The sequence below is a fragment of the Hemiscyllium ocellatum genome, chromosome 13 (assembly GCF_020745735.1).
Source record: "Hemiscyllium ocellatum isolate sHemOce1 chromosome 13, sHemOce1.pat.X.cur, whole genome shotgun sequence".
Taxonomy (NCBI): Eukaryota; Metazoa; Chordata; class Chondrichthyes; order Orectolobiformes; family Hemiscylliidae; genus Hemiscyllium; species Hemiscyllium ocellatum.
Window position 1 is genome coordinate 27,425,990 of NC_083413.1, and position 16,301 is coordinate 27,442,290.

General features: G+C 40.8%; 1 protein-coding gene across 1 annotated transcript in view; it reads right to left on the reverse strand.

Annotated features, from left to right (window-relative positions):
* Nucleotides 1-16,301, reverse strand: part of LOC132821829 (multiple epidermal growth factor-like domains protein 6) — a 297,188-nt gene that overhangs the window by 27,921 nt on the left and 252,966 nt on the right. Inside the window, exons 21-27 of the mRNA XM_060834673.1 lie at nt 14,403-14,531; nt 11,691-11,822; nt 8,336-8,464; nt 3,900-4,028; nt 2,433-2,561; nt 1,335-1,463; nt 1,107-1,235 (exon numbers count right to left, since the gene is read on the reverse strand). Coding sequence (XP_060690656.1) covers nt 1,107-1,235; nt 1,335-1,463; nt 2,433-2,561; nt 3,900-4,028; nt 8,336-8,464; nt 11,691-11,822; nt 14,403-14,531 — 906 coding nt within the window. The remainder of the gene's footprint in view (nt 1-1,106; nt 1,236-1,334; nt 1,464-2,432; nt 2,562-3,899; nt 4,029-8,335; nt 8,465-11,690; nt 11,823-14,402; nt 14,532-16,301) is intronic.

The following is a 16,301-nucleotide window of genomic DNA, read 5'->3' on the forward strand; positions in this document are numbered from 1 at the left end:
CACTAAATGCTGCCACAGCCAGTGGTGCCCATGCCCCATGAAAGAATTTTAAAAAAGATGTGACCATTGAAGGTAGAATGATTGTGGAAAAAGGTTGCCCCAGGCATCAGTAAGAAATGGCAGATCAAAAAGTGAGAGTGAGGACAGAATTTTGAATTGGGCAGAGGGATTTGTGAGAAAGCACAGAGTTAGTCAGAGACTTATCTATGATGAACCCCATGAGCACTTGAAGATAAAGGTTGTTCTAGTTTAAAGGGATGAGTGGACAGTGAGCGTTGATAATGAAGATTGACAGAAATGAGAAAGGATGTATTGTGGGTAAGTTTAAAATCAGTAAGAAGTAATAATTGCTTGATACGAAGGTTAGACAGGAGGAAGAAGGAATTCTATTCTATTCTATGTTAAGGAGGTGATTCTTTTGAGGAAATTGCTTTGGGCTTTGGGGAAGTTGCAGAAGAAGAGACTTATGGAAGAACTACTTTCTGGTGGTAGTGATTAAATGATTAATGCTGTTCTCAGCCCTCTTCAAAATTTTTAATATCTTCCTGACCAGATAAATCCTGGAACGCCCTTCCTAACTATGCTGTGGGTATCCCTCCAATTCACAGACTGGGGTGGTTTAAGGAACTCACCACCATCTTTCCCAGGGTAATGGTGGAAGCCAAAAATGTCGTGCAACTAGCAATGTCCAGATCCCACGAATATTTTTTTTTAACTCATTCAAAAGATGGGAAAAAGATCAGATAAATGATCAACAATTGAATGTATAGGTATAGACAGCACAACTTGAGGCAATAAGAAAACCTACAGATTTCTTCTCAATTCTGAAAACAAAACTATGTCAAACCCTTTGATATGTATTCAGAAGTACAATTGTAATATTGTAAGTTGTCTAGTTACATTCCACAGATGGCACATCAGTAGTCCTATCAGTGTTCTAAACAGACAGGAAACCAAAGGATGACCAGCTAAGAGTAACTTCAAGTTGAATTTGTAAATAGATTACTTATGAACTAGGTTTGAAGGGATCTATTCCCATAGCTACAACTCAGAGATGTTTTGTTTTAATCTGAAACATAACCCTTATAAGACTGAAAATTACTTACGAGTCTCACACTTTGCTCCAATCCAGCCAGATCCACAAATGCACTCTCCAGTGTGTCGCTCGCAAGTTCCACCATTACTGCAGCTGCAGTATTGCTGACATCCTTCCCCATACCATCCATCTTCACACTCTAAAAAAGAAGTGCACACATCCTCACAATAAACAATAATTTTGCATTGTTTTCCTTCTTTAACTAACTGCTGATCTTTAAACTGAATTCTGAGCTTACCAAGTTCACAAGCGATACCAGTCCACCCTTTGGGGCAAATGCATAATCCACTCACATGGTCACACTGGGCTGTGTTTCTGCAGATGCAGAGCTGTAAGCAGTTCAGTCCATAGGAGCCGGTGGGACATCCTGTGGGAAAAAAAAATACAGGATAAAAAAAAGTGGCAAAATAAAAATGAAGAGATGATAAAATTTGAATTCAATATAAAATAACTAGAATTAAAAGCTGGGTTCAACGTTGTTTGTTGTAAAAATCCCTCTGGTTCACAAATTCCCTTTTGGAAAGGAAAGCTGTCATGCTTACCTGGTCTGGCCTTTATGTGACTCTAGATCCATAGCAATGTAGGTGACTATTAAATATCCTCTGGACATTTAGGGATGAGCTATAAATACTAGCCTAGCTCATTGTGCCCACAACCCCTGAACAAATAACAAACATTATGCAACTTACAGATAGTATGAATGACAGCATGACTCTATCATTGTAGAAAGAAAAAAAAAATCCTTTGATAAACTTGTTTTTATGAATCCAATTGAGTCTGGGGCAATCTCAATCTTCATTCTCATGGACACAAATTTGAACATTAAAACTGTGAATTATTCACCATGAATTGCCATTGATTTGATAGTTTTATTGAAAGTCCACAACAGTCAGTAATGTGGAGAAGGATAATCCCATATTGTTGCAGTCAAGAAATACCTTCTCCGTGGTTAATAAACAACCTTAATCTTAAGCATTTTCTAATTTGTATTTGCCAGGACTTAGGGGACTTATTGGGCTTTTGTCAAATAATTATTTGTAGTCCTTTGAATCATAAATTAAAATTTACCCACATTCTCTCTTCCCGCCTTCACATCAGTTTGATTTCAATCTGTCATTAACTATTAATTTTATATTAGTTTCAAATGAGAGTGGGAGGAGGGGGTGGCAGGGAGCAACAATGTCGAAAGTACTATCCTGGAGAAATGTTAATGCAATGGAATTGAAAACCAGACAGAGCTACAGAGCCACAGCATTCCCTGAATAGCTGCACTGAGGTGAATGTTGTGATACCATTGTAAAGTCCCACCCTCTCAATCCTGTTAATAGCTACTTACTTTGTTGACATGCAGTTCCAGTCCATCCAGGAGTGCACAGGCACTGGCCAGTCACATGATCGCATGTTGCATTATTGGAACAGTTACAGAGCTGGCTGCAGCCCTTACCATAGCTCTGTCCTTGACATGCTGGAGATATAGAAAACAAAGGTGGAATACGGCATTCAGTCCACACTAAACAACAAGTAAACTGCATAGAAATGTGTTGTGATGTAAATAATTTTCTCACAAAATTTCTAATTTTAGCTTGTCATTTTGTCAATGTATACTATCAAAATTACACTAGCAGCACAGACACAGTTACTTTTGCTTGAGCATGGGCTTGTCCAATTCCTTAATTCTTATAGATTAGATCAGGGCTCAGTTAGCCTAGTTGGCTGGTTATCATGTGGAGGTGCTGGTGTTGGACTGGGGTGGACAAAGATAAAAACACACACAACACCAGGTTATAGGCCAACAGGTTTATTTGAATTTACAAGCTTTTGGAGTACTGCTCCTTTGTCAGGTAGGGACTGGGCAGTATCATAGGACACAGATTTTATAGTAAAATATCGAAGTGTTATATAACTAATGAGATGTATTGAACAAACCTTGATTGCTGTTAAGTCTTTAATCACTTTGAATGTATTGCAGGTTTGATATATTAATATGTAAATTCTAGAATTTCTTTCAAGTCATATTCCTGAGATAACAGATTTTTAAAAAAAAAGTGACATCTCACCTCAGACAATACATTAAAGATGTGAGGTTAGAGTCTGTCTGCATTCCAACCTTGAGTCAGACTGGTTCTATTTCTAAAGTAGGAATTTATAAAATGTCACATGAACTGACTGCTTACAGATTGTGTTGGTTTTTTGGTGGTCAATTTGCAATGCAGAGTGATACCTACAGCATGAATTCAATTATTTTACCAGCTGAGATTAACCTTTCCCTTCACCCAAGGTCTGGTCATCCTCAGGTTAAACCACCTCCAGTCATCTCTCTTTAATGTGAGAGCAGCTTCTGGTCTGGTAGGACTATAGTGATTCGCCCTTTCATGCATCAGACTGAAGCTTGCTGGTTATTGGAGTCCCTTGTAAGAACCACATTACAACAATCTGGTAAATAAAACAGACAGTGCCCTTTCTTATCAGTGAGTATGATGTTACTCTCATATGTGAAGTCTGTGCCCCAGTAGTGAAATTTCCTATGGATCAACAATATTCTCCCCAACGAAAGGGTGATATTTAGTGCTAACAATGATAATGTTTCATCTGCAGGTATACGTGCCACAGACACATACGTTCAAACACATAATGTCAAAAATCTCTAATGTAGTTACAGTGATGACCAAAAGCAAACAAATCCTTGCTACAAAGTTTCAGAAATTAAAGTGACTCCTAAAGTTGATAACCCTAACCTCAGCTCCAAATCTCTTTACAAATTCAAAACCAAATCAGCACCCTCTTCCCTTCAGAGTAAACTTACGCTGGTTGCACTGCGGTCCCAGCCAGCCTGGAGGACAGTGGCAAGCTCCAGTCACATGGTCACACCTGGCACCGTTTCTGCAGTTGCACATCAGCTGACAGTCAAAGCCATAAAATCCATCAGGACATGCTGGGAGTGAGATAATAGTCATGGTTTAACAGCTTGGTCAGGCAAAGTAAAAGACAGTTAGAATAATGTCTGCAAATCCCAGCACAAGGAAATCAATCAGAAATGATGAGACATTAAACAAAAAGACACTTTTATTCAATTACAGCATGTGCTATTCTGTCAGGTTTTCTTCACAAATCCCTCCCATGGACAACCTGATTATATTAGTTATTACAGCTGGGTTGAGTGGGTGTGAGATGTAACAAGACAGTTCATCATGTGACTGCACTAGAAGGATGAAATCCACGTAGCCATTGAGTAGCAGGTTATAGCATCCAAACTGATCCTGCCATTTTCATATGCCTGGCTATTCAGAAGAACTGAATTGCTGTGAGTTATAAACCATGAGCTCATCATTCTCAGTGTCCACCAGAGGCTGCTGTCTACCACTTCTCTTACAAAAGTGGGTGATACTCACTTATAAAAAAGCAACATATTCACAGCAGAAATGGAAACTTCTGTGCCATTTGCCACCCAAAGTTATTATATTTACTTCTGTCAACTGAATAAATTAGTAGCTATGTTGTTCTCCATATATTATCACATGTCCATCTAACTTCTGAGGTGCACAGAGTACAAAAACAAAGAACCTAAATAAAGAAGCTTTGTAAAATAATACCTCAGCCTCAACTGCAGTATTGTATCCCATTCTGGGCATTGCACTTCAGAAAGAACATGAAAGCTTTAGAGAAGATTCAGAAAAGATTTAGGAGAATGGATCCAGATGTCAGGAACATTTTTACCTGCAACATTTTATCCAGTTTCAGATTACTTCCTGGCTGTTCATAAGCTAGTTTCTTAAACTGAATTAACAATCTACTTTTCACCCAGGGAGTAATTACATTGAACCGAAGAGAAACTATGGTACCAAGATTGGCCATCTAGTCCAACTCCCCATTATTGCTAACAAAATCAACCACCCATCCACCCTCTTCACTTTACTATCCTGTTTCACCATATTCCTTTCAACAGTCACATTCAATAGTAAGCATCTCACAGACATTCCCTTTTGTTTTTCCTTCTCTTTTGCCATCTTTCCCTGTGTCTGTACCTGTTTAAAACCTGCTTAGAACTGCTATATCACCCAGTTCTGGTGAAAGGTCATTGACCCAAAATGTTAACTTTTGGTTTCCTCTTCCACAGATGCTGCCAAATCTGTCAGGTATTTCCATTGTCATTTCAGACCTTAACATTTATGTAAAGAAAACAAACTATTTTCCATACTTTCATAGTAAATTAGGTGTTATTAGACCAGCAGGGTAAAGTACTTGTATAGATGGAGGAGTTTGACCATTATGTGCAGATTTACAGATTACAATGGAGCTATGTTGTTGTCAACTGTGTTTGAAGTTGTAACATTTAAACATGTGTTGTCTTGTGAGAAGATGGCAGCATTTGTGAGAAGAGCCAAACAACTCTGGTTTTCTCAATGTTTAAACAAAGGAAATTCGGGCACATCCAAGACTGGACATTGGGCAAGCAGTCAATAAATGCAAAAGTAGTAGAAGGGAGGTAAAGCTTTAAATTGAGGGGTGATAGATATAGGACAGATGTCAGAGGTAGTTTCTTCACTCAGAGAGTAGTAAGGATATGGAATGCTTTGCCTGCAACGGTAGTAGATTCGCCAACTTTAAGTACATTTAAGTCGTCATTGGACAAGCATATGGGCGTACATGGAATAGTGTAGGTTAGATGGGCTTCAAGCTGGTATGACAGGTCAGTGCAACATCGAGGGCCGAAGGGCCTGTACTGCGCTGTAATGTTCTATGTTCGAAGAGTTGAGAAATGTGGAAGATTGGTCAATATTAGGTCCAAGGCAAGGTCCAACAATCAACAGGCTGTCAAGGTTAAAGTCAATTCAAACTGGAAGATGGCTGGGAACTTGCCATGACCACATGGAAAATATGGTAGGAGTGGAAGAGATGGTTTCACCTTTCTCACTGTTTAACTGAAGAAAATGCTCACAATTCCAAAATAAGGTTTGGATGTGTTGTGAGAAAGAATGTAGAGGTGGTTTTGAAACAGTGGAGAGATGCTCTTGGAAAAGAAAAGTGAGGTCGATGCAGTTCAGCCAATTATGGTTATAAATGGCTAAGCTATAATTTTTTATTTAAAATCATATGCTTTTTAAATTACCGACATTGCTTTGACATCACTCCTTGCATCTATAATGGAACATCCCTGTTGCCTCTTCAACATTCTTTCATACGTTTTTAATGTCCCTGCTAGTCTCCAGACACTCCCTCATTGTCTCTACAACCTCCTGTAGTTCTGAAAACCCATCTTAGACCTTGTTCCCCGCACTTACAATTATTTCACTTTGGATGCTTGTGCAGCCCCTTTTTATATTCCAATATTAGAGGCTAGCCCTTCTGAAAGCAAGACACAATCCATTGGAATTCTTTCCATAAACCCTTCATCTGGACTTCCTCTTTCAACCCACCATTTTACCAAGGTTTTGACTATTCCTCCTAAAAATATTCTTTTCACTGGTATGTTGTACATTTTTGTCAAAGTGAGCTAATGTGAAGTACTTCAGGAAAGAATCTAAGTTTAAAGGGCTGTGTGTTTTGCTGGTGATGGCACTGGTGACTGTGAAGGAGATAGCTGTGTCCCCGACAGGGGTGAATAGAGATGAATCACTTTACATCTTACTAACAGAGTGAATGAAACAGCTAAATCATATCCTGTGAGAATTGCATCTCATTCTCCCAATTCCTCTAGATCTATCGGATGAGGAGGCATTCCACTTGAGAACATCCCAGATGTCCACCTATTTTGAACACCGTGCTTTTCCTCCCTCTGTCATCCAGACAGCCCCCCCAACACACCACCTCCATTCCCCATTCCACTGCTCTAAACCATTCCCCCCATGCAATAAAGAGAGTTCCCCTTGTCCTCACCTACCTTCCCACCAGTCTCTGCATCCAAAGCATCATCCTTAAACACTTCTGCCAACTCCAACTGGACCACATCACCAATAACATCTTCCCTTTCCTACCCCTTCTGCAATTCCTTCAACAATTCTTGGTTTGCATCACTCTCCCCACCAAACCCTCCGAACTCCCAAGTACCTTGCCCTGCAACTAGAAAAGATGCAAAATTTGCCAGTACACCAGGCCCCACACCTCCATTCAGGGTCCCAAACAGTCCTTCCAGATGAGGCAGAGGTTCACTCACCTCTCTTCTAACCTAGTTTACCGCATCAGGTGCTCCTGATGTGGTCTTCTCTACATCAGGGAAACCGAACATAAACTTAGGGAACAGTTCGCTGAGCATCGTAGCCGGCCCTACAGGGGCTGACCAAACCTCTCAGTCACCGCCCATTTTAATTCCCCTTCCCACTCCCTTTCCAACATGACCAACCTTGGCGTCCTCCATTGCCATAACGAACCACACCACAAATTGGAGGAACAACACCTCATCTTCTGCCTGGGCAGCCTACAGCCTGGAGGACTCAACACTGAGTTCTCCAAATTCAAATAACCTCCCCTCCCATCCCCAACTCCCTTCCTAACCCCTCCCCCTCCATTCTACTCCTCCCAGCCACCAACAGGATTCATTCCTCCCATTGACCAATCAGGTTGTACACTCTACCTGTCATCACCTATCCCCACCTCACCACACTGCCCCACCATCCCCTTTATCTACAGCTCCCCCTACACCCACCCCCAATCCTGAAGAAAGGTTACACCAAAAAGTCAAATTCTCCACCTCCTTGGCTTGCTGTGTTCTTCCAGCCTCCTGCCTGTCTACTTCACCACAAACTCAGGAAATGTGTTCCAGATCCTACATCCCGCTGCATAAAGCTTTTCCACCTGTCACCTTAGTTACTGATGAATATAACAAATAGGTGAAGCAGTAAAACTATTTAGTCCCTCATCCACCATTCAATAAGATCATGGTAATCTGATTGCTGCCTTATTTCCACTTTCTTGTATGTGCCTCAAAAACCCTTGTCAATCAAAAGGCAAATTCAGTCTTGAATATATTCAATGACCCAGCCTCTGTAGCTTCTGAATTCCAAACACTAATGATCCTCTGAGAGAAGAAATTCCTCTTCATCCCTGCCTTAAATGGGAGACTCCTCATTTTGAACCTGTGCCTGCTAGTTTGAGATTCCCCCACAAAGAGAGGCACCGTCTCAGCATCCACCCTGTCAAAGCCACCCAGAATCCTTGATTTCAAAACAGTTATTTTACCATTCTCTTTTAATTTGTAAGCGATTGACAACAGAGATGCTTGAGAATGGAAAATGAAAGGCTTACATCTTTCACAGAATGTTCCAGTCCATCCTGCTGCACAGGTGCATGCGCCACTGACGTGGTCACAAGCTGCCCCATTTTCACATTGACATCTGAACTTACATCCTGAACCGTAACTTCCATCAGGGCACTCTGCACACAGGAAAAATAGAAAGTCAGTGTGAGGATCTGTTCCATTGCTGTGCTGCAGACTAATGTGTTGCACCAGTTCAGTGTACAGTCTGCCCTGCCTTCCAGAGTCAGCTCACAATAAAGCCAACTGAATGAATGCAACTGTATCTGACATTCTGTTCATTTCGAAGTGACCAAAGGAGAATGTGATCAATGCATTACAAGCCAGCTAATGTTGAAAAGTCACACACACAATGTTATTGGTGAGAGATCTTACCTTGTGTCTTCAAAAAGTCCACATTACATTTTCTTCAACACAAAACACATTAAAACACTTATATTGTTGCATACAGTGCAACATCTCAACAGAGTTGAAGGAGGAAATGATTAAAGGAGCTGACCTGGGCTTTAGTCCAACAACAACAGAAAATCACAAATCTCAGAGGCTATGATTCATTTCATTCATGATCAGAACTAATGACTATTGTAGTTTGAAATATTTAAACAATGATAATTCCTGAACCTTGACATATTAAGAAACTGCTGGAAAAACACAACAGGTCAGACTACATCTGTGGAGAGAAAGCAGAGTTAATATTTTGGGTCCAGTAACAGTTCTTCAGAAATACTGACTTTGCTTTCTCTCCATAGATGCTGCCTCATCTGCTGAGCTTTTCTAGCAATTTCTGATTTTGTTTCTGACTTCCAACATCCACAATATTTTGTTTTTGTTTTGACTGACATATTAAGAATGAGCAGCAAATTCCAAATTCCAACAGGGAAAGCAGAATTGGAGAATGAATATATTTAGTCTTAACGACTTCAAAAAACAACACACTACATACTAATCTATTTGACACAATGCTTTTTAAATGACAAAAACCAAAAGAACTGACGATGCTGTAAATTAGGAACAAAAAAAATAGAAATTGTTGGAAAAGCTCAGCAGGTGTGGCAGCATCTGTGAAGAGAAATCAGAATTAACATTTTGGGTATGGCGACCCTTCCCTAATTCTGAGAAGAGACACTGGACCCAAAATGTTAATTCTGACTTCTCTTCACAGATGCTGCCAGACCTGCTGAGCTTTTTCAGCAATTTCTGTTATTGTTATTTAGATGATGTTTTGTCCATATTTATGTTCTGTCTAACCTTATAGAGAAGACAAATGTTTGTTTTACATTAACTCTTGAGATAGGGGTATGACTTTCAAGATCAGCATTTATTACCGAAACCTAACTCTTGCTTAATAGGTGGTGATGAATCTTTTGAACTGCTGCAGTCATGTGATGTAGATATGCCCACTTATTAAAAGAGGGACTTCAATGGAGTAGAGGTCTTCTTGTAAGCCAAATTGTTTTGCAGTGAACCAGTAAAAGCTCACTGAAAAGAGGTGACATTAGCTCAATGTCTCATTTAATCCCTGCTCTAAGGAAAGCAATAGGTTCAACAATTGTACAATATTCCAAAGGCCGCAACAGAAATCAGGACTCTTTATAAATACTTTACCATCTGGTAAACCTTCTGAAAGTGTCCTTATGAGGATGTCAGCTGAGATAAGCACCAGTGTCTGTTGTCACATCCGTCTATCACATAAACGAATACTATGGTACATGATTTTCAGTGCTGGTATGATACCAGACACATAAGGTCTATACTCCAACAATTTTGGCTATTCAAAACAGGCAGAGTGCTGACCACACTCAATCACCCCATGCCTGCAAATCTCAGAACATAGTGTCCATTAGATGTGATTCTGTTATTGGACACAATTTACTAAACCACATCTCCTCCACTTCCCGCTCCTCCGCCCTTGAACCCCGCCCCTCCAATCGCCACCAGGACAGAACCCCACTGGTCCTCACCTACCACCCCACCAACCTCCAGATACATCGTATCATCCTTTGTCATTTCCGCCACCTCCAAACAGACCCCAACACCAAAGATATATTTCCCTCCCCTCCCCTATCAGCGTTCCGGAAAGACCACTCCCTCCGCGACTCCCTCGTCAGGTCCACACCCCCCACCAACCCAACCTCCACTCCCGGCACCTTCCCCTGCAACTGCAAGAATTGCAAAACTTGCGTCCACACCTCCACCTCACTTCCCTCCAAGGCCCCAAGGGATCCTTCCATATCCATCACAAATTCACCTGCACCTCCACACACATCATTTACTGCATCCGTTGCACCCGATGTGGCCTCCTCTACATTGGGGAGACAGGTCGCGTACTTGTGGAACATTTCAGGGAACACCTCTGGGACACCTCCACCAACTAATCCGACCGCCCTGTGGCTGGACACTTTAACTCCCCCTCCCACTCCACCAAGGACATGCAGGTCCTTGGCCTCCTCCATCGCCAGACCATGGCAACACGACATCTGGAGGAAGAGCGCCTCATCTTCCGCCTAGGAACCCTCCAACCACAAGGGGTGAATGCAGATTTCTCCAGTTTTCTCATTTCCCCTCCCCCCACCTTGTCTCAGCCCCAACCCTCGGACTCAGCACTGCCTTCTTGACCTGCAATCTTCTTCCCAACGTCTCCGCCCCTAACCCCTCTCCGGCCTATCACCCTCACCTTAACCTCCTTCCACCTATCACAGTCCCAACACCCCTCCTCCAAGTCCCTCCTCCCTACCTTTTATCTTAGCCTGCTTGGCATACCTTCCTCATTCCTGAACAAGGGCTTATGCCCGAAACATCGATTCTCCTGCTCCTTGGATGTTGCCTGACCTGCTGCGCTTTTCCAGCAACACATTTTTCAATTCAAACATGAATAATGCTTAAGTTATGAGTGGGGAACGATAGTGGGATGGAATACAGAATAGGAATTTGGCGCTAAGGTGGGAGGGGTTGGTGCTGCTTTCAAGGACTGTGAAGCAATGCCCCAAAAAGGAGGCACACAAGAAAGGGAAAGGAAGCAAAAGAGTAAAATGTTAACAGTGGAAGAACTCTCTGAACACACGTGTAGCATTTGCTTTAACAGTTACATTACTGTTTATCTATTGTTTAAAGATAGATCTCAGAACACCTTAACATTACAATGCTGGACAAACAGATCTGTAATTAAATTATTAATATAAGCCATTCAATGCACTGCATTACTTTAATAATCATGCGTCTTTTACATATCATGAACTTCTTGATTATTGTATTCCTTTCCCATCAACTGGATTATACTCCCCTCTGCTCTAGATTTGCATAGGCACAGTACAATAGGTGAGTTCCATACAGAGTTCTGAATCTTACTCTGCTCACAGCGATCCCCTGTGTAGCCTGCTTCACACAGACAGTGGCCAGTCACAGGATCACAGCTCCCATCAGCATTGTTACAGTCACAGGCATTCTTGCAACCATTTCCCCACTGGCCAACGTCACAAGCTGCAGAAAATAAAACAGACAGGGTGTGCAGAATCCGTCATGACAGGTTGATGTGCATAACACAAGATCTGACAGCTGCACCACTGACTGTAAATATTCTGAAGATGTCTTCATTTTGAAGGCATCACAATCTCTTCCCACAGTCATCAATCAGTGCTGAGAGGTAAACTTATAGAGGTTTATAAAATCATGAGGGGCATGGATAGGATAAATAGACAAAGTCTTTTCCCTGGGGTGGGGGAGTGCAGAACTAGAAGGCATAGGTTAAGGGTGACAGGGGAGAGATATAAAAGAGACCTAAGGGGCATCTTTTTCACACAGAAGGTGGTACGTGTATGGAATGAGCTACCAGAGGAAGTGGTGGAGGCTAGTACAATTGTAACATTTAAAAGACATCTGGATGGGTATATGAATAAGAAGGGTTTGGAAGGATATGGGCTAGGTGCTGGCAGGTGGGACGAGATTGAGTTGGGATATCTGATCGGCATGGACAGGTTGGACCGAAGGGTCTGTTTCTGTGCTGTATATGTCTATGACGCTAGTGTTAGTGTCAACTGCTTCTGCTTCCACAGTCTTGGAAGGAGAGAGCTGTGGAATCATGTCTTTTGACACTGGCTCAAGAGAAATGATCAAAGAAGAGGCTTGGAATTGACCTTAATATTTGCAGGTTTGGGCTCTTCATTGTGCTTTCTGCTCTACGACATGGATTTTAATTCAGGTTCAATTGATTAAACAAGTTAAAAGTCTCTGAAAGATGCCAGGTCTCATAGGAATTAATTTGAGATTCTGTCATCTGAATTTCTGAGGAATATGAATCTTCACCAAAAGCAATTAATCGAAGACAATTATTTAAATTAACACACACATTGAGTCAGTCAGAATGATTGATGTCTGGGGGTGCACCATTCATACTGGGTTGCTCTTCAGAGTCCCTGCACATTTTGCTTTGGATCGTATTACTTTATATCTGGCCTGACAATGCCAATATTAAAACTAGATGTCCCATTACCAACAACACTCTCTCTGATGAGCTGAACAAAAAAATCCAGCCAAAAGCAATTTACAAACAAAATGTTTGAGAAAGGCTGAAATTTATGACATCAAGCTAATGGATAAGAGAAACTAATGACAATTACTTCTGTCACAATGTTATGCTCCCTAGAATACCAGAAGAAATAAAAGGTAGTATTAAAAAAAGGAATGCAATAACAATGGGTGGCGTAAATCTGCATGTTGAAGGGATGAATCAGATTCATAAAGATGAATTGGAGAATGAGTCCATAAAGTGTTTTTCTTAGAGCAGTACATTCGAGATCAACCATGGAGCAGGTTTTTCTTGACCTCTTAACATAGAATAAGATAACATTAATTAATAACCATATAGTGAAAGGAGCCTCTAGATGACAGTAATAATAACATGGTAAAAATTTATGTTCAATTTGAAGGTAAAGGGTGCAGCTCTAAGACTAGTTTTAATACCAAATAAAGATAATTGTAAGGAAATTACTATAGATGTAGCTATACTGAATAGAAAAGTGGGTGGAAATGTAAAACATACAGAGATACCATGGACACCATTGGAGAAATTTAATAATTCAAAGATTTATCTCAGTGAGAAAGAAATACCCTTTGCGAAGGATGCATCATCTGTAGTTAAGGATAGCGTTATCTTGAAAGAAACATTATAATATTCTGCAAGGAAGATTGGAGGGATGTTAAGAACCAACAAAACGTGATCCAAATAAAACCAAAGAGGGAGAAATCAAAGTACAAGAGAAAATTAGTTAGAAAGACAAAAATAAATTGTAACAGTTTCTACAAACATTTAACAATAAAAGGTGTAAGTAAAGTGAGAGTGTTAATTCTCCAGGAAGTCAATTTGAGAACTAATAATGGAAAACCCCATGGAAATGCCAGAAGCACTGACTGTATTTTTCATTGTAAAAGACTTAGAAAGCTCCCCCAGAGGCAAAAAAAAGGAAGTATAAGGAAAGACAGTGAATATGTTCCAAGTTTCTGTGCTCATGTGTCTTGGTATATCATTCTTAGTTTTCAGAAAGGGACCTAAGGGGCAAGGTTTTCTGATGAAGGGCTTGTGCCCGAAACGTCAAATTTCCTGTTCCTTGGATGCTGCCTAACCTGCTGCGCTTTAACCAGCAACACATTTTCAGCAAGGTTTTCATGCAAAGGGTGGTAGGTAAATGGAATGAGCTGCCAGAGGAAGTGAAGGAGACTGGTAAAATTACAACACTTAAAAGGCATCTGGATGGATATACGAAAAGTAAGAGTTTAGAAGGATGAGTTGGAGCAAAGGGTCTGTTTCCATGCTGTACACCTCGATAATTCTATGACTAATTAAAGTAATAACAGTAGAAAATGGAATAAATATAATTAAGGCAGTCATGCTGTAAGGCATTCCAAGGTTATGCCTGATGTTGGTTGTTGTAATTTTTGGTTATGTCTACATTTCTATTAGTTGTGATATAAAGCATATCTTAATTTCACACACACACACACACACACAAATCGTGGACGAGAACGGATACTTAAAATGTATAGCTCTTCAGTATTTTAACTTACATGCTTTGCAGTCACGTCCCACCCATCCAGGGCCACAGATGCAATCTCCAGTTACGCTGTTACACTGGGTGTCATTTCCACAGAGGCAGAGATACTGACAAGCTGGCCCATAATAACCTGGAGGGCAAACTGGGAACAAAATATATAAAAGACAAATGGACAGATTAAAATACAGATCACCTAATCATGGGAGATCCACTGATTGTGACACATTCAGACATTTCCTTTTGCTGCAGGTTACATTTATTATATAGCACCACCTGGGAAAAACTAGTTATCTAGTAATCTTGAAGTTGCAATTCATTTTTTTCAGTAATGTCCCAAGTGCTTTACAACCATTATAGTTCAATCAATTTGTAACACAGGAAATTAGGCAGTCAATGCACATTTCAGAATAAGTCCAGTGAAGTTCTATGGATGGAACTTAAAAATAAGGAAGGGATGATCATCTTGTTGGAATTGTATTATGGACCTCCAACAGTCAGCAGGAAATTGATAAACAAATATTTAAGGAGATCTCAGATATCTGTAAGAAAAATGGGATTGTAATGATAGGGAATTTTAACTTTTCAAACATGGACAGAGACTGTCATAGTGTTAAAGGCTTGGATGGGGAGGAATTTATTAAGTGTGCACGAGAGTACTTTATTTTTCAATATTTGGGTGTGCCTACTAGAGAAGCTGCAATTCTTGACAATTCTGTTGGGAAATGAGAAAGAGCAAGAGACAAGGGTGTCAGTGCGGCAGCACTTTGGGTCAAGTTATCATAATTACACTACTTTTTAAAATAGTTATGGAAAAGGATAGAACTGATCAAAAAGTTAAAATTCTAAATTGGAATAAGGCCAATTTTAACTGTATGAGATGGGAACTTTTAAAAGTTGATTGGAGGAGGCTATTAGCAGGTGAAAGGATGGTTGGGAAGTGGGAGTCCTTTAAGAATGTGATTTGAGAGTTTCAGACACAGTATGTTCCTGTTAGTGTGAAGGACCAGACTGGTATTCATAGGGGATGCTGGATGAGTAGAGAAATTGAGGCTGTGGTCAAGAAAAAGAAGGAGGCATATATCAGGTGAAGACAGCTGGGATCAAATGAATCCCTAAATGAATATAATAAGGGTATTAGGAGTATACTTAAGAGGGATCTCAGGAGGGCAAAAAGTGGACATGAGACAGCTTTGGCAAATATAGTTAAAAAGAATTCAAATAGATTCTATAAGTACATCAAGGGGAAAAGAGTAACAAGGGAGAGAAACAGGGCCTCTTAAAGGTCAATGTGGCCATCTGTCTGTGGATCCAAAGGAGATGGGTGAGATAATAAATGAGTATTTCATGCCAGCATTTTCTGTGGAGAAGAACATGAAAGCTAGGGAACTTGGGGAAATAACTCCAAGACCAATCAGGTGTTCCCCAGAACTTTATAGTTGTTTAGATTAGATTCCCTACAGTGTGGAAACAGGCCCTTCAGCCCAACAAGTCCACACCGATCCTCCAAAGAGTAACCCATCCAGAACCATTTCCCTCTGACCAATGCACCTAACATTATGGGCAATTTAGCATGGCCAATTCACCTGAACTGCACATCTTTGGACTGTGGAAGGAAACCAGAGCACCCGGAGGAAACCCATGCACACACGGGGAGAATGTGCAAACTCCACACAGTCACCCAAGGCTGGAATCAAACCTGGGACCATGGTGCTGTGAGGCAGCAGTGCTAACCACTGAGCCACTGCACCGCCTGATATTTGCATCATAAATAGCTGCAGGTGAGGTGCTGAAAGACTGGAGGGTGACTAATGTGTGCCATTATTTAAGAAAGGCTGTCAGGAAAAGCCAGGGAACGAGAGACTTGTCAGCCTTATGCCAGTGGTGGGTGAGTAATTGGAGAGGATTCTAAAGG